The 21,029-nt window shown below is 36.8% G+C and overlaps 1 protein-coding gene across 33 annotated transcripts in view; it reads right to left on the reverse strand.

The window, feature by feature from the left end:
- PIAS2 (protein inhibitor of activated STAT 2) overlaps positions 1-21,029 on the reverse strand; it is a 118,426-nt gene that overhangs the window by 51,375 nt on the left and 46,022 nt on the right. For all 33 annotated transcript variants that reach the window (XM_058277634.2, XM_071208549.1, XM_058277625.2 and 30 more), the window contains 6 exons: positions 19,220-19,304; positions 13,611-13,661; positions 13,392-13,482; positions 6,264-6,398; positions 2,613-2,718; positions 1,194-1,267 (listed from right to left, as the gene is read on the reverse strand). In XM_058277634.2, the coding sequence (XP_058133617.1) occupies positions 1,194-1,267; positions 2,613-2,718; positions 6,264-6,398; positions 13,392-13,482; positions 13,611-13,661; positions 19,220-19,304 (542 nt within the window). The remainder of the gene's footprint in view (positions 1-1,193; positions 1,268-2,612; positions 2,719-6,263; positions 6,399-13,391; positions 13,483-13,610; positions 13,662-19,219; positions 19,305-21,029) is intronic.

The raw sequence follows: 21,029 nt of genomic DNA on the forward strand, positions 1-21,029 counted from the left end.
ACGTGGTATACTGGAAAGAAAACTGGAATAACATCTAAAGACCAAAACTTTATCAATGTCCTGCTACTAACTAGTTTTATGATCTGGATAAACCAACCTCTTTTAGTCTCAGTATTTTCATCTGCAAAATAGGGACAAATCCTCCAAATAGGTTTGCTCAGATAAGTAAAGAAGGAACATATACTAGGAACCCAACAAATTATTCCCCTCTCTGACACGATTAACTCTGTTTTAAAATATTTCGCATTTTTCATAACGGTGGTTTAAATGTCCCCAAACAACATTATAAACTCCTAATTCCATCACTTTTCTCATAAAGTTCCTTTCAATTAGAAAAGCTCTCCTACAAAACTACTGATCTTTAAGATGCCTTCATTCACTATTCATGACCTTGCCCATCTCTTCTTTGGTACTCCAAGAGCGCAATTTAATGGGTTAAGTAAAGTTTGCCTGTTTTTCATGTGAGTTGGTTTTATCTCAGAGTTGCTGACTGATTTTCCCCCACAGTCTCTACATAAGGAAATATAAAATAAAAATTACTTTGCAATTTAAAAGCACATTACAAATACAGTAAAACATTCCATGCATCCTCTAACTGGCTGAAAACTCATTAAACCACAACCATCAATTGTATTTATTAGGTCCTAGTAATTACATTGGTGTGTTTCAATACCACTTACTTCTAATAAAAGGAGCGAATTTTTAATATATGTTTATTATTAGTTGTGGATTTCTATAGCATTAACTGTGGTAGATTACTCAGAACCTAAAGCTATGGTTCCTGTTTGGTACAATATCTTTTTTTTTTTTTTTTTTTTTTTGGTACCAGAGCCAGGGAATGAACACGGGACCGGGAAGCCAGCACTCAACCATGGAGCCACACCGGTTCCCACGAGCTGCATTTCTGTTGGTGGGTGAGTTTACCAAGGATTGAACTTGGGACCTCATATGTGGTTGAGCAACATCCACTCCCCTTGATATAGTATCTTTTAAAGTGCCCTCCTTTTTAGTCATTGTCTAAAGAATTATGAAGAATTATAATGCCTACTCAAGAAGATTCCTGAATGGAAACTTGACAGAAGTTCGAAATTCTATAATAATATATCATTCATTCCCAAACTTATTTTTATTTTTAAAAAATTATTAATTTATAAAAATTAAAAATCCCCAGAATATTTTGTTGTTTTACTTACGGGACACATCAAGGATACACGAAGGCTAGTTGTAGCAATTTCACTATCAGGATCTGCAGTAAGTTTTTCTTTAACTTTAAAAAGGAAAAAAATAAACATTTAAAAAATACAAATGCTTTTATATAAATGGAATTATAGAAATATATACCTTATTTTTAAATTTCCAAAACACTACAGATAGGTCAAGAAACTACAAAAAATAAATAAATAAATAACGTTAAACACTGATACAATATTAAAACACAACCATACTTAAAATATACTTTAGATCACATTTTTAATTGAACTTAAGATATTTATTTTTAAAAGTAAAACTGCAGGTAAGAAAGAGTTTCAAACACAGAAAGCTGATTAAGACTTAAGAACAAAATAATTAAGAAAGGAAATTGTGCAGCATCCTGAGCTTCAATGCTTTTCTAACATGTATTCATCACTGTCTCTATAAGAGGGTTTTTCCCACAACTGTTAAATTTGTAAACAGAAAAGAGAAAAAATATTCTCATATCTCAATTTGGCAATTGAAAGCTCCTATGGAAGTGATAATTTGTCTGCAATTTTATGCACCAGGTAATGTACACAATTACTATATCCAAACTAGTAAATGTGTACACTATCTCCTTCAGATACCTAATAATTATCAATTCCTTTACAGGGGGAGTTTGGTTAATTTTTGCAGGCAGTGGAACTGGACTGGGGCACGAAAAAGTAAGAAAGAGCTTCTTTGCCTTTCAATTCTAGGCAGTAAGATCAATTCTGTGCTTTACAAGGAGATGAGAAATGGTGTGAGTAAGTGACCAAGAATACCACTTCAATAGCACTAACTCCCTTTTCAACCTATGGAACCTTTCTTCTTTCTGGTTCATTTAGTGGTATGGCAGGCAGTTGGGAGAAAATATTTCCTTTCCCAGAAAAATATCTTGTTCAACGAAGTTCAGTTACTGAACTGAATTATTTACTAGATAAATATTCTTTACCTACTATTATAAATTATGAAAGCAAAATTACAAAATTAAGTATCTCAGAAGGCAAATATTATAAACGGATATCAACTTTTATTTTTTCTGCAAAAAAACTTCTTAGAATTAGTTTAAATGTACATACTGTATTGGAGATTTGAAGACTTGCATTCCTAGTCTTAAGTCAATGCATGCATTAAAACTAACATCATACTGATATTTACATATAATAGGAGTTTTCATATAAAGGCCAATAATGAGGCCAAATGGGATTTAAAAACTAATCTTCTTTGGAGTGGTTTCCAAGGGAAAGGTTTTTCTATTTACAGAGCGACACTCAGACATTTTTTAACCAAAAATTGATTTTAGGTTTGTAGTATCTCCAAATTTTTCTTATTCTGTTAGACTTCTTAATTTTTTTTTTCCATTAAAGCATATGCTCAGTGTTATAAGCATTACTTACTTAGTGCTCTGGAATGATCAGGGTTTCTAATACCTTTCATTTTTAACCTCTGTAATAACATGGCTGATGTGAGCTGTCGTACAAGATATACAGACATGGAGTAATTCTACAAAAAAAGATAACCTGTATTAAAGATGAGAGATAATAGCCTCTTTACATTAAATATTTGTCTAAGAAACTCTGATTTCTAAAAATAAACATTCAAAATAATTTCCACAAGAAGGTCAAAGACTGAGAAGAAGACGGCATCAACTCAGCTAGTTAGGGAAGATAAAAGTTCAATCATATTAAAGATATTCCTCAATCATCAATTTAAACACACATATGAAAGATAACAGTTCATATAAATGGTTTTCAAACTGTTTCTCAAGTTCCACTTAGCAAAAGTGGTACTTTAGTGGGTATTGTGGTATGAATGAGAATAAAGCCTCCCATGCTCACTTCTACTAGAATCATTTTGTTTTTATCTACTCTTATTGCTTTCATTTGAAAAATGGGATCCATTGAAGAAACTAAGGTCAAACACCAAACCCAGAGTTCCAAAGTTTTAATTCTGACTGTGACCTTGAGCAAATCGCTCCAATGGAGCCCATATTGGTTTCCTCTGATAAAAGCTTTGACAACTTAATTCCTTTCCCAAATGGCATTTTACTGGGGAAGAAGTAGATACTGTAGTATATGAGACACATGAAGAAAAACAAAATCAAAAAGACAAGGCCAGAAAACAGTAAAGAGTTCAATCCTCTGAGATCTGGTGCAAAGGGAATGTTCATTAGCTACTAATTGAGATGAGCAGATATTTTAACATTTACCTAAATGCTAAAACAAGCTATCTTACCATTTCAATATACAGGTATTCATTCCATTAACTCTACAATGAACAAAATATTTTTTTGATAGTTGTCAAACCAAACCATATATTTTAAACATGACTTTTTTAACATCTTTTAACAGCTGTCCTTTTAAATATCTAAATATCCAGTATGTTGTGCAAATTCTAGATCAAATAATCATTTTAATTACAAGGAAAGAATTTTATTCCCTTTATATGCCTAAAGTGACCAATATTAAGTCTATATCTATTCAAACACCTATAAATTTATCATCTCAAATTCTTCTGCCCAAATTCCTCTCATGAAGCATTAAGCATTAATTCTTGCTTATATAACGTCACATTTGTATACCACACCCACTCTCAAGATTTTACTTAATCTTGATAAAAAGGAGGTCCCAAGAAATTAAGCAGCCTCCCTGGCACTGAGGGATTACTACCAAGCATTGGCTGGTTATGGAACTGGAAAAAGACCTTGAATAAAAGGGGGGACATGGTAAAGACAAATGAGTTTATATGGCTAAGAGACTTTAAAATGAGTTGGGGAGCAGACTTGGCCCACTTGACCCGTGTGGAGCTGGCCCACATGCAGTCCTGATGCGCCCAAGGAGTGCCCTGCCACGCAGGGGTGTCCCCGCGTAGGGGAGACCCACGCGCAAGGAGTGAACCCCATAAGGAGAGCCACCCAGTGCGAAAGAAAGTACAGCCTGCCCAGGAATGGTGCTGCACACGCGGAGAGCTGACACAAAATCATGCAACAAAAAGAGACACAGATTCCCGTGCCGCTGACAACAACAGAAGCGGACAAAAGAACATGCAGCAAATGGGCACAGAGAACAGACAGCTGGGGGGGGGCGGGAAGGGGAGAGAAACAAATGAAAAATAAATCTTCAAGAAAAAACATGAGTTGGGAGGTCATCAGAGAGGTTAACACTTATGCACATCTCGGCAGGATCTCCAGACAGCCAAAGTAGATACTACTACCCCAAACAGTGGGCTCCTGAGGGCTCCGGAGACATCTAGGTCCTATGGTCATGGCAGATAGCTCCAGAGTTTGGTGCCTTTCCAGTGGGCCCTACTTTGGAGTTTGTGCTCCCGAGTGTGACAGAGATGGACTCTGATGTGACTTCTCTACACATGCCTCTTCTGTCCCTTTTATTGAACCTAAAGTTGGCACTAGAGTTGGTAGGTGCATGCCCAAGAGACGTGAATCTTTGGGCTGTCCATGTGCCACCTGGGCCCTGAGCCTCAGCAGAACTGCAACAAGTTCAATGGACTCACCAAAGACAACAAGGATGTGAGGATGGACAACCACCACACCAAGGAACTGAGAGGTCTACAACTGCAAGCAAGAGTTCCATCCATCAGTAACATGGGATCGAAACCCCCTGTCAATAAGAGGTGGAGTGGGCATCACCATCCCAGAATCCTCAGGACTGGGGAATAAAATATGGACTAGTATGGACTTGCTGGGTTCTACTATAGACTTTATCGTGATTCTAGCAATAGAAGAAATTATATCATTGATGTGGAGATAGTAGCCACTGGAGCTGCTGAAGGCAGGGAGAGGAAAATAAGAGGTATAATATGGGGGGCACTTTCAGGACTTGGAATCCTGAATGACATTGCAAAGACAGATACAGGACATTATATATCCTGCCATATCCTACCACATGGAGTGGGAGAGAATTTAAACTACAATGTAACTACAATCCACGCTGTGTGGCAATGCTCCAAAATGTGCTCATCAATTGCAATGCATATACCACACTAATGAGAGAAGTTGTTAATGTGGGGGAAAGTGGGAGGTGGGGGTAGTGGGGCATATGGGAATCCCTTATATATTTTTATGTAACATTTTATGTAATCTAAGTATCTTTTAAAAATAAATTTTAAAAGAAAAAAAAAAGAAATTAAGCAACTTTGCCAAAATCAAACAACAACCAACTGGGACAAGTCAAGATTTTCTCAATGCTTATCTATTCCTTTACCAACAAACACTCACAGTTTATACAAGTGGAAAATATTTAAAGTACGTACCTTATGATAATACCGGTAAGTCAAGAGAATAATTTAAAGAAATAACAATATTTTTATAGTCCAATTTTTTCACTATTTACTATATAAATTATATTATATAATAATAAATTATATATTATTTCATATATAATTCTACAGTGAAAATTCCCTCTTGTAGTGATCGGTATCTCACAGTAGATACAATGAATTGAGACTAAGAATCAGCAGAAAACCAGTTTCACCAACCTATAGGTATGGAGCAAATACTTTTTTAAGTAAATATTTTTATACAGCATGCCCATGTTATCTGAAATTATCAGCCATTTATGAAAAAGATGGAGCCATTTATGAAAAGATGTTGTCTGATGACAACATGTGTACATTTAATCATTTCCTCCAAAGACTGGTAAGGTTTTCCTTTGTTCCTGTTCATAAATACCTAATGACATCACCCGAAGCTTCCGGTTTCCTAAAATACTAAACACTCAAGTGCATGCATGCCTGTGTGTGCAAACACACACACAAACTTGTGATTACATCATACCTTTAAAAATATTATAAATATACCTATATCCTTTCAGGAAAATAAATAATTTTCTTTAAGCTGCTGAAATACTCAGTAACAGTTGCAGTTTCTAACCTTAAGAGCTCCATACCTCCACCTCTGAATTGAAAAGTATTGCTTTTTAGAGACAGCATATAAAAAACTGAAAAGCCAGAGTTAGTAGATGAAGAAGAGCAAAATACATCAATCACAGCAAGGTCACACTTTCATACTACCCAGAGGAGAGAGCCTTTACCTTTCCAATTTCTGACGCCCACGAAATAGAAATCTGATTTGGCACAGCTGAAGATAACCTAACTAAAGATGTAATATTCAAGGGGCGTCCAGGGCGCTTCTGTTCAATCCCATTTTTAGGTGGTGGTGCATAGCCCTATAACAGTAAGAAAGAAAAACTGCTTTATATTCTCTGTAAGAGATTAAACATTTTCTCCAAGATAAATACAGGATTTTGCCAAATTCAGTAACACTAGTTATTTTTATTTTATCCTGGAAATTACAGTTCTCTTTCTTAGGCTCTTGATTCTCAAGTAGAAAACGATCTTTTTTTAAAATAATTATGAAATATCTTACAGATTCAGACAGTACAAAAAATATATATAAATATCCATGTTCTGTCAGTAAAATTAAAGGTGCTAATATGCTGGTATATTGGCTATGGATCTTTTCCCTTTACATAAGGAAACCAGACTTTACACATAAAGTCACATTTCTTTTCATCTTAGGAGTCACCCTGGAACTTACATGCATTCATATACTGGGAGTGAGAAAGAGGGAAGACAAACTTTGAGAATAAAACAGTACAAATTCCTGAATTTCAAAGGAACTATTACAACCTTTTGAGGGGGAAAAAAATGTTCTGCACTGCCTTCTTTCCAAATAGAAAAGGAGTGGTCTTCTTGAAAATGGGGTCAAGTTAACAGCAAAGATAATCAATATTTCAATGTTCTATTCTACTTTTTTCTAGTCATTAAGTATTTGTTTTAAAAGGAAAATGTACTCATTTTAGATCAACGGTACATCCGATTTTCAATTCCTACAGGACTTTTCAGTCTGTGATTTTCAAAACTGAAACAGCGTATTTTTTAGAAAATTAAAATTTCTTTGCTATGATAACATCTAAATATTGAAAAGCAGATGCCCTATTTCACTTAATCTAAGATGCCATGGTTGTAATTTATATATGACTGAGAAAGAAAAAAAAAACACTGTTTCTAATACAATGCTTTACTACTTATTTTTCATATCTATACCAAGGAAATAAAAGCAAAATTGGCGAAAGTATTCCTCTTGAATATATAGAACAATTTTCTGAATCACTTTTCACTCAGTCATCAATGTACATATATTTCCACAATACTCTCTCCTCCTATATGCCATTAAGAGCTTTGAAGATAGTATTTCTCAAAACTGTATTCCATTCCACTAATGTCTCTCAGATTGTCTTTCAAGTCAACTGATACCCATACTGTATTTGTTAAGCCTAATATGCTCTGCACTTTATGAGAATGTATCCATGAACGTTTTCCAGACAACAGCTGGATTCATATTCCTTCCTCCCAATGTTCTTTAATCATGCATTGACTGAAAAGTCGAGGGGGCTACAGTTAACTGCCATGACACAAAAATAACATCAAGATTGCACAAATGCAGGCAATAGCAGTACATCACAGCTACCACCCGGTAATAAGCAATTGTAAGACACCATCAATTGCAAATCACATCTGGATTTCAGGGATGTTAAAATATGCACCTTAGAAACAATGAAATAGAGTACTGGTGGTATTACACAGCAAAGATATGGAATACATTCTGTATATCGAAGTGTGGGAACACCTTTCAATGCTTCAGTTGGAACCCACATCTTGCAATAAAATTTTTGAAAATTATCAAATACTTCGAGCAGGGGAGTAGAAAACAAAAAGAAGAATTTACCTAACTCAGATTACAGTATGGAAAAGGGAAATAAATGAGTGTTCGTGTGGGGAGAGGGGGAATTATGGCCATCTAGAGATTTCCTCATAAAATAAAAGGAAAAAAAAAAAAAACGGGAAATATTCCAGACATCATTTTATCCATATAAATAGTTCAGCACCTAAAGATGTCCTTTTTGTACTTTGAATCACTATCCAAACTAGAGTTGTACATTACACTTAAATGTGTCTCTGAAGCCTCCCTTTATTAACAGTCTACCCTCTTATACACACACACTTTCTTTTCCAATGCCATTGTTCTGCCCGAGAAACCTGAGAAATGACCTCATATTCTGGATTAGGCAGAGGTCACAGTGAAGTGGGTGGGGCCTAATCCAAAAGAACTGGTTCCCTTAGCAGAACCATGGTGTCTGCTGGCAAACACCAGAGGCTAAAAGTGGCAAGAAAGGATTCTCTTCTATACGTTTCTGAGGAAACATGGCCCTCCCAACATCTTGATTTCAGACTTCCTAGTCACCAAAACTAAAAGACAATAAATTTGTTATTTTAAGCCAACTAGATTGTACTACTTTGTTTTAACAGGCAGGAACCTAAGACAAAGCAGAAATCTATGAACTCAGAAATAGAATTTATTAGGAGAAAGGGCCAGTACTGACAAATCTTCTGACTGTACCAAGTTACTATGTAGATATTTTTGCCAACTAAATTGTGGCACACATCCTCTCCATTATTTGACTTTTTCAAAGAAATACTCTTCCCTGTCAGCTCCACCCCATCTTTGCTGCCTATATTAGTCAGCCAAAGGGGTGATGATGCAAAATACCAGAAATCTGTTGGCTTTTATAAAGGGTATTTATTTGGGGTAGAAGTTTACAGTCACAAGGCCCTAAAGTATCCAACTCAAGGTACCATAAGAGGTACTCTCTCACCCAAAGTCATTGGCCAGGTGTTGGAGCAAGACAGTGGGTGATGTCTGCGAGGCTCTGGCCTTCCTTCTCCTTCTTCTTCTTAAGGTTCCATGGTCCCAGCTCCTTCCATAAGCTGGTATAAGGCTCATCTCTCTGCCTAGGTCTAGATTCTCTCTCATATAGCTCTCTCATATAGCTCAATAGCTATAGGCTATTAGGCTCATCTCTCTTCCCAGGGCTCCTGCTGTGTCTACAAAGCTGTCTCTATTCCTGTGTTCTTCTCCTGTGTTTACTTCCTGGGGTTCCAGCTCAAAACTCAAAACTCCCTTCTCTGTGATGTGGTTTCTCTGTGTGTCCCTGACCACCAAGGGGGCGGGGATGCAACATCCTATGACATGGCCCAATCACAGCCTGAATCATTATTTAATCAAGTAAAAGTGAAACCTCTGAATCCAGTATAATCTAATATGCCTGGAGGAACAGACCAGTTAACAAACATAATCCAGTATCTATTTTTTGGAATTCATAAACAATATCAAACTGCCTTACAGCTCCAGTTTTTACAGAAGTTTCTCACCATCTGTTTAAAAAGAAAAATAATTCAGCCTCTCAAAATAATCCCTGAATAAAAAATATCTTTTTTCCTCTTTTGCCCATGAAAACATGGAATTTCTCATGTGGCTGTAAGTCTTTATGCTGGCAGCCTTTGGAGTAAAGGATATTATGTTCTGGGGGACAGTCTTTGAGGCAGCTTTATTTGGTATATGCTATTCTTCACACATTATTATCTTCCAAGTCCTCTGAGCTGCTCGCTGTCTTCCCTGTATCTAGGGAATCTGGCAAAATTGACATATGAAAGTACCGTTTAACAGTCATCATTTCAATGCTGGTAAAATAGCAAAAAGGCTACTTTCATCACTATTTGATCCTTAAGCATCTAGGGAGACTTTGCTATTATCAACTGTTGATCATTTTCCATTCGGTTTATTTTTTTTTTCCAGGAGGTACCTGGAATTGAACCCAGGACCTCGTACGTGGGAGCAGATGGCTCAACTACTTGAGCTACAGTCACTCCCTTAGTTTATTTCTTATACATGCAGTACAGTGGCCATGGTTCTGTAATGTTTGGATACAGCAAGATCATAAACAAAATGACTTGCTCCAGACAGAGAAAAACTCAAACATTCACAGAGCTCTAATCAGAAATTCCACAACTATGTCAAAGTTTAATCCTCCATGTCCCAACAGTCACATCCCAGCAAGTCCTCCCCATTGGCTTTTGCTTTTGAAATCTGTTACTGGCATCCATCTAATCCTCCAATACTTCTCATCCTTCAAATCTGCTCCAGGGATGAATGCTAGACTCATCAAACAAAGGGTGCTTTATATAGCAGCTGACATGTTCACAAACAACCCTATACAGATACTCAAAGATTGGTTAGTGTTTGGGAAGAGAAATCAGCAGTGACTATCCAATAACACTGTCCCAGAGGAAGTGCTTCAACTACTAGACTTTCTATCTCTCAAGAAGACTATAAAAGTGACAGATTACGAGCCTTCCAGGGTGGTGCTGCACATCTCATACATGGAGATATCATCCCAAGACATGGCATGATTGGTCCATTTGGAACATTTTGTGCAACTTGTGTTCATTTACATCTTTAATTTTAATCATGTTTTATATAATGTCATGGATTTTAGGTGGAGTCTCACACATTTTAGACATGGCCTCCATGACTCCATCACTGGCATAACCACACAATAAAAAAGGTTTGTTTTGTTTTTGGAGTTTTTTTGGAGGTACTGGGGATTGAACCCAGGACCTCATACATGGGAAGCAGGCACTCAACCACTGATCTATATCTACTCTCCAATGAGAACTGTTTTTTTCATTTGTTTGTTTTTACGAGGTATTGGAGATTGAACCCAGGACGTTGTACATGGGAAGCAGGCGCTCAACCATTTGAGCTACATCCACTCCCCCAGACAAAAATGCATAGGATTCGGAGTGGGTCTATACACATTAAGAAGGCATAGTTAGATATTTCTTTGAAGGTAGTAGGAAAAGTAATAAAGCAATGACAGTCAAAGGTCAAAGAAATCTTAGTACATTCATGGAAAATATTCAGAATCATTCTATCAGTGATTTTGCCACTAACATTTGGCCATGCACTGGAATCCTTTACCTTCAAGTAGGGATGCTTCTTCTCACAGTTCAGATATTTATGCAAATCAGTTAGATAAAAAACAGCTCCTGAGAATCTTGTTGCTAGTAGCCAGCTACCTGAAAGGTAAAATGTCCTACCTGGGTTTTGGACATGAACAGGGCCATGTGAGCATTTCTCCCCAACCATATCTACTCAGCCTCTGCAATTTCCGCCCCCCCCTTTTTTAAAAAAAGATTTATTTCTCTCCCCTCCCCGCCCCACCCCGATTGTCTGTTCTCTGTGTCTATTTGCTGCGTCTCTTTTGTCTGTTTCTGTTTTTGTCAGCTGCATGAGAATCTGTGTTTCTTTTGGTTGTGTCATCTTGTTGTGTCAGCTCTCCGTGTGTGTGGCACCATTCTTGGGCAGGCTGCCCTTTCTTTTGCACTGGGCGGCTCTCCTTATGGGGCGCACTCCTTGCACATGGGGCTCCCCTATGCGGGGGACACCCCTACATGGCAGGGCACTCCTTGGGCGCATCAGCACTGCGCATGGGCCAGCTGCACACAGGTCAAGGAGGTTAGGGGTTTGAACCGCAAACCTCCCATGTGGTAGACGGACGCCCTAACCACTGGGCCAAGTCCACCGCCTGCAATTTCCCCTTTTATTCCCAAGAGACTGTCTTAGCTGATTTCAGCCTCACAGACTTTTTTGTGAGAGTCAGTCAGTGATGCAGTACTGCTCAAGTCCTATAAAATTAATAAAACAATTATTTTTCAAGTCTCTAACTAGTATGAGACTGTAGCAGTTTGATATAATTGATGAATTCCAAACAGAAATATTGGAGTATGCTTGTAATCTGATCTGTACCTGGGCATGACTGAGTTATGATTAGGGCATTGCGCCCCACCCATGGTGGGTAGGGACTCACAGATAAAAGGCATGGCAAAGAACAGAGTTAGGGATTTTTGATGTTAGAGTATGATGCTGAAGACCTGAGAAGTCAGCACCCAGAGGAAAGAGAAGCCAGCACCAGGGAGGAAGGAAACTTGAACCCTGAGAAAAGCAAGCCCCAGGAATGTAGGAACCCAGGAAGCCTGAACCCTCGCAAATAACAGCAGCCACCTTGCTTCCAGTAGACTTTGGTGAGGGAAGTAACTTACACTTTACGGCCTGGTATCTGTAAGCTCCTACCCCAAATAAATACCCTTTATAAAAACCAACCAATTTCTGGTATTTCCATCAGTACCCCTTTGGCTGACTAATAGAGAGACTAATGGGACTTCCAACAATTATACAGTGGAGAGAAGTCAGACCCCTTTGACTGCAAGGGTTTGCCTGGGCCATGGGCTATATCATTTTGGTGCTCAATTACAAGCACTTGTCTGTGATATAGTCCAAAGTCCTAGACTGTGTTGTCTGACTTGTTCTGACAACAAGGGTTTGTCCATGTTGTCTGATTTGTTCAGCTTCTCTGAGATGTTGTTCATTATGTTCAGGGTTATATTTTGTGCTCAGCAGGGATGCTGAATAGCTTCTCCATCTTTTTTCAATGATCACGAAGGTGTCTGCTTTGCTGATACGGCAACTTAGCATACAGGTGGGGTCTTCTTCTCAGAGCACTTCAGTTCCAGTATATACATATCCCACTTTGTAATGCTTGACAAACAGGCTATGTTCTCCTTCTTCTTTAAAGATTGCTTTGTCAGCTTTCTACACAGATGTACCAACCTTCTAAACAGATGTAACTTATTCCAAACCTCCAGTGGAGATTAATATATAAAATAGTTAAGTATTATTTTAAGACTTGATTAACATGGTAAAAAAAAAAAAAAAAGTCCAGAGCTATCAGGCCAGGAACAGGCTATATTCATCCATATTGTGTATATATCCTGGCTGTCAAAACCTATATACCGCTTCATTGCTTAAACAGATTGTCAATCAAATGCCAATACACCCTCCCCCAAAGTAAGTGCCTCATCAAGGCCCAAATTTGGAACTCTTGATCTCTGTGTCTAAGTCACTCTTGGCAGTTTCTGTCTGCCACCATCTCACCCACAGCTAGGTTCAGCAAATGCAAACATCCACCACAATGCGCTACCCTAATTATGTAATGCCCAGGTCCTGCCCTACTACCACGCCATTTGCTATGATAGTCCTTCACAGCTTCCCTGTGTTCTGGCACAAGATATTCAGACTCATCTTTTTCTTCTGCCCTAGCCACTTCTCCAAGGAATCATGAATCCCTCCTGCAAGTAGAAAATAGAATTTAATCCCCATGCTAGGACTGTTCATAGGTACTGATTTCTCACTGTTTCTTGGCCATATTTATATTTATATTCAATTTACATGCAATCTCAGTGAGTAAAAAGCAACTTACAGGCAGAGGAAACAGCTTCCCATTTACTTTTATACACAGACTATTAGGATAATTATCTTCTTGAGGGCAACTTGTCTCTGCCAGGCAAAGTCTGCATTTAAAAAAAGAAATTATTCTTAAATAGTGTACTCAAGCTTAACTTATATATGTTAAAATTCAGGACTATATGAACATATAAAACAAGTGCAACATTAAGATAACTGAAAACTTCACACTCACCTCAGCTGAACTTGGACTGTATAATCTCTTCTACCACCTGGCAAAAAATCTCTGTTGGTAAGAGAAAATAATTAAGAAAGCACAGTGAGAACACATGAATGTAGTTTAAGATAAGAATCCATGGGATGCAGTGAAGGCAATACTGAGAGGAAAATTTATAGCCCTCAATGCTTACAGTAGAAGAAAGAACTAAAATCAATGACCTAACTACACAGCTGGCGGAACTACAAAAAGAGCAGCAAAATAATCCCAAACAAGTATAAGGAATAAATAATGATCAGAGCAGAAATCAATGAAATTGAGACCAAAAACCGAAAGTTGGTTCTCCAAGATTAATAACATAGACAAACCCTTAGCTAGACTGACAGAAAAAAGGAGAGAAGATGCAAATAAATGAAATAAAAAATGAAAACAGGGACATTACAACTGACCCTACCAAATGAGAAGAGATTATAAAAGGATACTATGAACAACTGTATGCCAAAAAACTAGACAATGTACATGAAATGGAAAAATTCCTAGGAATGTATGAACAACCTATACCGACCCTAGAAGAAATAGAAAACCTCATCAAACCAATCACAAGTAAAGTGATTGAAACGGTCATCACACAACTTCCCAAAATGAAAAGCCCAGGACCAGATGATTTCTCAGGTAAGTTCTACCAAGCATTCAAAGAAGATTTAATACCAATCTTACTCAAGCTCTTCCAAAAAACTGAACAAGAAGAAATGCTACCAAACTCATTCTATGAAGCCAATATCACCAATACCACAACCAGACAGAGACATTACAAGAAAAGAAAATTACAGATCCATTTCCCAAATGAATACAGATGCTTAATTCCTCAACAAAATACTTGCCAAATCAAACCCAGCAACACATTAAAAGAATTACTCATCATGATCAAGTTGGTTTTATACCAGGCGTGCAAGGGTGGTTCAACACAAGTAAATCAATCAGTGTACTACACATTAATAAATCAAAGAAAAATCACACGAACCTATCAATTGATGCAAAACACAGCATTCATTCTTGATAAAAATGCTACAAAAGATAGGAATTGAAAGAAACTTTCTCAACATGATAAATGCCATATATGAAAAACCCACAGCTAACACTGTACTCAACGGTGGAAGACTGAAAGCTTTCCTGTTGAGATTGGGAAAAAGACAAGGATGCTCACTGTTACCACTGTTGGTCAAGGTTCTAGCTAGAGAAATCAAGCAAGAAAATGAAATAAAAGACATCCAAATCATAAGGAAGAAGTAAAACTTTCATTTGCAGATGATATGATACTGTACCTATAAAGTCCCAAAAAAATCTACAACAAAGCTGCTAGAGCTAATAAATGATTTTAGTAGAGTGTCAGGATATAAGATCAATATGCAAAAATCAATGGTATTTCTATACACTAGTAATGTGCAATCTGAGGAGAAAGTCAGGAAAAATTCCATTTACAATAGCAACTAAAAGCACTTGTATTCAGAAAACTACAATGCATTGCTAAAAGAAATTTTAAAAGTCCTAAATAATTGGAAGAACATTTCATGCTCAGGGATTGGAAGACTAAAGAACATTAAAATGTCAATTCTATCCAAATTGATACAGATTCAACACAATCCCAATAAAAAGTCCACCAGCATTTTTTAAACAAATGGAAAACACAATAATCAAAATTATTTGGAAGAGTAAGGGGTCCCGAATAGCCAGAAACATCTTCAAAAGGAAAAGCAAAGTTGGAGGACTCTCAACTTCCAGACTTTAAATCATATTACCTAACTACAGTGGTAAAAACATCATGGTACTAGCAGAAAGACAGACACATAGACCAATGCAACCTAACAGATGGTTCAGAAACAGATGATCACATCTATGGTCTGGTGAATTTTGACAAGCCCGACAAACCCAGCCAGCTGGAACAGAACAGTCTATTCAATAAATGGTGCTGGGAGAAGTGGCAGATCTCTGTGCAGAGGTAGAGAGATCTGAAGCAGCACAGTTAACATAGGAATGCAAACAGGAAAGCTTAGCCAAATATAGAATGCTAAGGGAAAGTAACAGGAGATAAAAAGACAGAGCAAAGTGATGAAAAGAACTGCCAGTCAATGGAGTATGGACTTCCTGAAGTACCCCTAAGGGTTTTAAGCACAAGAGAGACAAATACTGAATGAAGGCTTTACGAAAATCATATGGCAAGAGTAAGAAGACAGCTACAATTGTCTAGGCAAAAGATCAGGATTTGAGAGCTATGGAATTTAATCCCCCCAACCACTGAGTGAGGTGGAGATTATTATTCCATAAAGTTAAAAAGTACTCAGAAAGGATGGGGACATGGAGAATGTGCACAGAAGCCAACATGAAAGAGTGCTCAATGGCCAAAGCTAGAACAGTTCAAGAAACAAAATAGGGAAACGGACTTTGGCCCAGTGGTTAGGGCGTCCGTCTACCACATGGGAGGCCCGCGGTTCGAGTCCCGGGCTTCCTTGACCCGTGTGGAGCTGGCCCATGCGCAGTGCTGATACGCGCAAGGAGTGCCGCGCCACGCAGGGGTGTCCCCCGCGTGGGGGAGTCCCACGCACAAGGAGTGCACCCATAGGGAGAAGCCGCCCAGCGCGAAAAAGGGAGCAGCCTGCCGAGGAATGGCGCCGCCCACACTCCCCGTGCCGCTGACGACAACAGAAGCGGACAACAGAAGCGGACAAAGAAACAAGACGCAGCAAAAAGACACAGAAAACAGACAACCGGGGGAGGGGAAGGGAATTAAATAAATAAAAATAAATCTTAAAAAAAAAAAAAAAAAGAAACAAAATAAATTACAATAGCATTCAGTTATAATCCCAGAGTATCCATGAGTCCACACTGATAAAAATAATTGAATAAATGGGAAGAAGGGACAGCTTTCTTACAAAAGAAAAACTCCAATGTATAAATATAAGAAGAAGAAGGAAAATAGAAAATCACCATTTAAACACCACACTAATAATTGTTGCAAGGAAGATCCACAAATGGAGACTAAGCTAAATTAGTGGATAAAAGTTTGAGGGGAAACTCTGAATATTTGCCTAGTATCAAAGTATCTTCCCCTACAACATTTATTAACAACAAAGGAAAAAACAGCAACTTTATAGTACTTCTATAGTATAGAAGAAACCTTAACCAAGTGATCAAGGTTAACATCACCGAAAATAAGATACATCAATATTATGTAGGCCCTGATACAATATACTAAGAAGGACATATAACTTCTGTGGTGTTCTTGCCAAAAATGCAGATCATGAGAAAACATCAGACAAATGCATATTTTATAGAAATAAAATATTCTATAAAATATTCTATAAAATAGCTAGGACTCCTCAAAAATGTCACAAGTCATGAAAAACAAGGAAAGACCAAGTAACTGTCATAGACTGAAGGAGACTAAGATGACACAGAAATAACTGGTGAAATCCGAATATAGTCTGTAAAATTTAGCAAACAGTGTTGTACCAATGTTAATTTCTTGGTTTCTATAATTGTACTATAGTTATACAACATGTTAATATTAAAGAAAGTGGGTGAAGGGTATAAAAGTACTATTTTTACAATTTTTCTCTAAATCTAAAATGATTTGCAAAATAAAAAGCTTAAAAAAAAGTCTTGGAAGACTTAAGAGTCAAAAGTATTCCATGGGGGAAGTGGATGTAGCTAAGTGGTTGAGCCCCTGCCTCCCACATACAAGGTCCCAGGCTCAATCCCTGGTATCTATCACCTTAAAAAAAAAAAGTAATCCATGGGCCTTATCTGAATCCTGCGTCAACTGAGGAAATCTGAATATGAAGGGATATTAAATTATATTTAAAGAATTATTAATTTTTTTGCTGTGATTATATTTAAAAATTAGAGATGCATCTATATGATGTCTGAGATTTGCTTTAAAATACATCAGCATATTACTGAAACTCAGTAACAGATACCAAACTCTTACTTTCATTAGAGGTATTGGAAAGATTTTTACAGTTTCATTACACAACTATGAAAAGGTTGGGGTTTGTATGCACATGTATGTGTTTGATGTTGGCCTTTTTTTGGAGGGAGAAGTGCAAACATTACTTTTATGATGAAAAAATTTCACTGAGAATTATTTTCTAGCCATTTAATTTTTGAATAGTTAATACATTCACACTGTTCAAATTTCAAAAAAGATATAAAAAAAGGATATAAAGTGGAAAGACTGCTCTCAATTCTGCCCCTAGCTACCCAGTTACTCTCTCCAGAGGCAATTAATCATATTTGTGCAGGGTTATTTTACACAGTTAAGCAAATTCTGTACACATACACACCTTATTAAAGCAACTGATAGCATATTCTTTACTATTCTGTCCCTGCTTTGTTCCTTAAAAGCATATCTTGAAATCTACTTAAAATAATCCCCTTCATTCAATGGCCCACCCAAAACCCCAGTGAAGCTTTTCCACACCACCAAGGTTAATAGTGATTGCTCCCTCCTATAAATCAGCTGTTTTCCATTACTGAGTTGGCTATTATCATATGTCACCTTACAAAGTCAATGATCCTTCTATGAATATGGTCTAGGTCACTAACCAAGTACAAACAACTTGTAGAAAGGGACCATATCATATAACATAATGCCTTATACTTAATAAACACTTAGTAAACATTGAGGGATCATCACTGAACATTAAATAAAACATTAATGATATGATTTTTGGATATAAAACTTAACTTTTAATTTATTCTATTTATTCTTTGGTTGGTTGGTTTATTAAACTGAAAGTACTCAGAAATTCAGAAAAACTCAAAATATCTTGCTGCTGGTAGACATGAACTGCATCAAGCTACAAGCCAGTCTACTACAGATATCCTTTTCTTTCTTCTTACAGTTCTTAGCTCATTTGCTCTTTTTAAGTGTGTCTTCTTTAAGTTTCTTGTATTTTTTCTAAATGGCAAAGCTAACAGTCCTTTCCAGAACTTTTTTCAGATTTTCTATTAAATATTCAGGCAGGGTGAAAATACACCTACCTACCTCACTTTGTCCAGAAATAATCCCAGTTATGCCTCTTATTCCAGGATAATTTTAATGATGTCCATTTTCATTCAGTTTGTATAATAAAGTTTATGGCCACCCAATCTTTAGGTGACTTTGTTGACAAAATTCTTTTATTTATATTGCTATGTTTGGAATAAAATTTTCATTTAAATTAAAAAATCACTGACAAATGTGACAAAAAATAATTCAAAAGATACTGAGATTTTATTCAAAGGTTAAAAATTTTTGCTAATACACAGTATTTATTACGTATTTGGCTGACCATAGCCAAAGCATACTATTTTTTGAGGTACTGGGGCTGGGAATTGAACCCAGGACCTCACATGTGGTGAGCTGGCATTCAACCACTGAGCCACACTGGCTTCCCTGAGTTAGTTTTTCCATTTGTTTTGCTTGTTTTTTTTTTTTCGGGAGGTACCAGAAACCGAACCTGGGACCTCCCACGTAGGAGGCAGGTGCTCAACCGCTCGAGCCACATCTGCTTTCCAGCACACTATTCTTACTTAATGAGAAGTAGTCCAATATTCAAGGAGAAATATATCTCAAACATTCTTCTTACCTTGAAATGCATATCTCTCTAACTTGTTGAGGTGTCAAAGCAAAAATAAAAAACTTTTCTTGAAATCGCTGAATACTGCTTTGAACTAAGGAGAAAAAAAGAGAAAAAATTAAATCTCAAGGATATAAGCACCTGCAATAACAAGGCACTACTAATAATATAAATTCTAAAATCTTTATGTTTAAAATTTTTCAGAATAATGATGGAAATATTTTGGTAATGGATGGTCATGATGGTAGCACAACACTGTTAATGTAATTAGCAGCACTGAAATATATATCTGACTATGCCTAAAAGGGAAATGTTAGATTATATGGTAATAAGGAAAAAACTCCATGAAACTATACTACACAAAGAGTGAACCCTAAGTTAAAACATAGACTTTAAATAATAGTACAATTATAAAAATGTGCTGTCATTAACTGTAACAAATGTTCCACACAATTGTTCTAAATGTGGTATATTATGCATGATATTCTGTAAACCCACAATTCTCTAATAAAAAAAAATTTAACTCCAAATACAAAACTGCATTAATCTTGGAATCATGACAAAAAAGGCACTCCAAATACCTTAATTTTAAGTATTTATTCATTCTTTAGTCTAAAACACAAATTATAATATAATGTCAAAATACAACAAACTCCTCCAAAACCAAATTTCACCCTGGACTATAGTATCACCCAATGGAAATCTCAGGAAGTCAAACACTCGCTCCAGGAGAACTCTATTCAAGAACCAGGTCTGAGTTTTTTCTGTTTTGTTTCTTGTTTTGCTTTTGGAGCTTTATATTTAATTACACACATGTAAGAGAAAATTTAAAGCTGTTAAGACACACAATAATTATTTGCATACGACTGCCTAGTTAAAATTGAAAACTCCCTCGTGAAGTCACCCTTAACTATATTATTAAAAACAGAAAAATATTTGACTTCATAAAGAACTGAAACAGACTACTACTGATACATTATTCAGTGATATTCTAGTGCACATTAAGACAAAACAAAAATTTTAAATGCACTTTTCTCTAAACATAGGCAGGTTATATAGCAATTATGCTCTCGAAATCATATTATAAAGGACTCATATTTCCCCAGAACTTTTTTAAAAGGGGGAGGTGAGGATGCTGTTTACGAAAAAAAAATTGAAAATGAAACAAAACCCTTGTCATAAACATAACCACAAGGAATAAATACAAAAACATACCTAAGTAGTAAGTTTTTCCATTTCCTCACTTCCTAGTTATTCCTCAATGGTTTCTATATTGTGTAGATTGTACTTTCCACTGTCTATAGCTAAGGTTACCAATGACCTCTTAGCTGTCAAATTTCATAATAACCTGTTTTGACAATACAGGTAAATGCACTGCATCTTTAATCTTAGGTAATGGTATGAGCACCTATTCTCTCCAGCCAGGAACTTCACAATCAATTCCTATTTCCCCCTTGAATCTCCACATTTCATTCTGTCAGCAATTCCTATTGCATCAAGAGCTATTTCTGGATGATTCCCAAGTCCTGAAAATGTACCCCTATTATATCCATTCTTCCTTCCTGAATGACACTGCAACGACATATACAGGCCATTATATATCCGGCCATAACCTACAGAGTCAAATGGAAGAGAATGTAGACTAAATTGTAAACTAAAAATCCATGGTTGGTGATGGTGCTCCAGCATGCATTTATCAATTGCAACGAATGTACCACACTGATGAAGGATGTTGCTAATGTGAGTAAATGTGGGAGATATGGGAAGCGGGGCATACTGGAATCCCCTATATATTCTCTAACATTTATGTAATGAAAGT

This window comes from Dasypus novemcinctus, chromosome 16, assembly GCF_030445035.2.
Source record: "Dasypus novemcinctus isolate mDasNov1 chromosome 16, mDasNov1.1.hap2, whole genome shotgun sequence".
Classification (NCBI taxonomy): domain Eukaryota; kingdom Metazoa; phylum Chordata; class Mammalia; order Cingulata; family Dasypodidae; genus Dasypus; species Dasypus novemcinctus.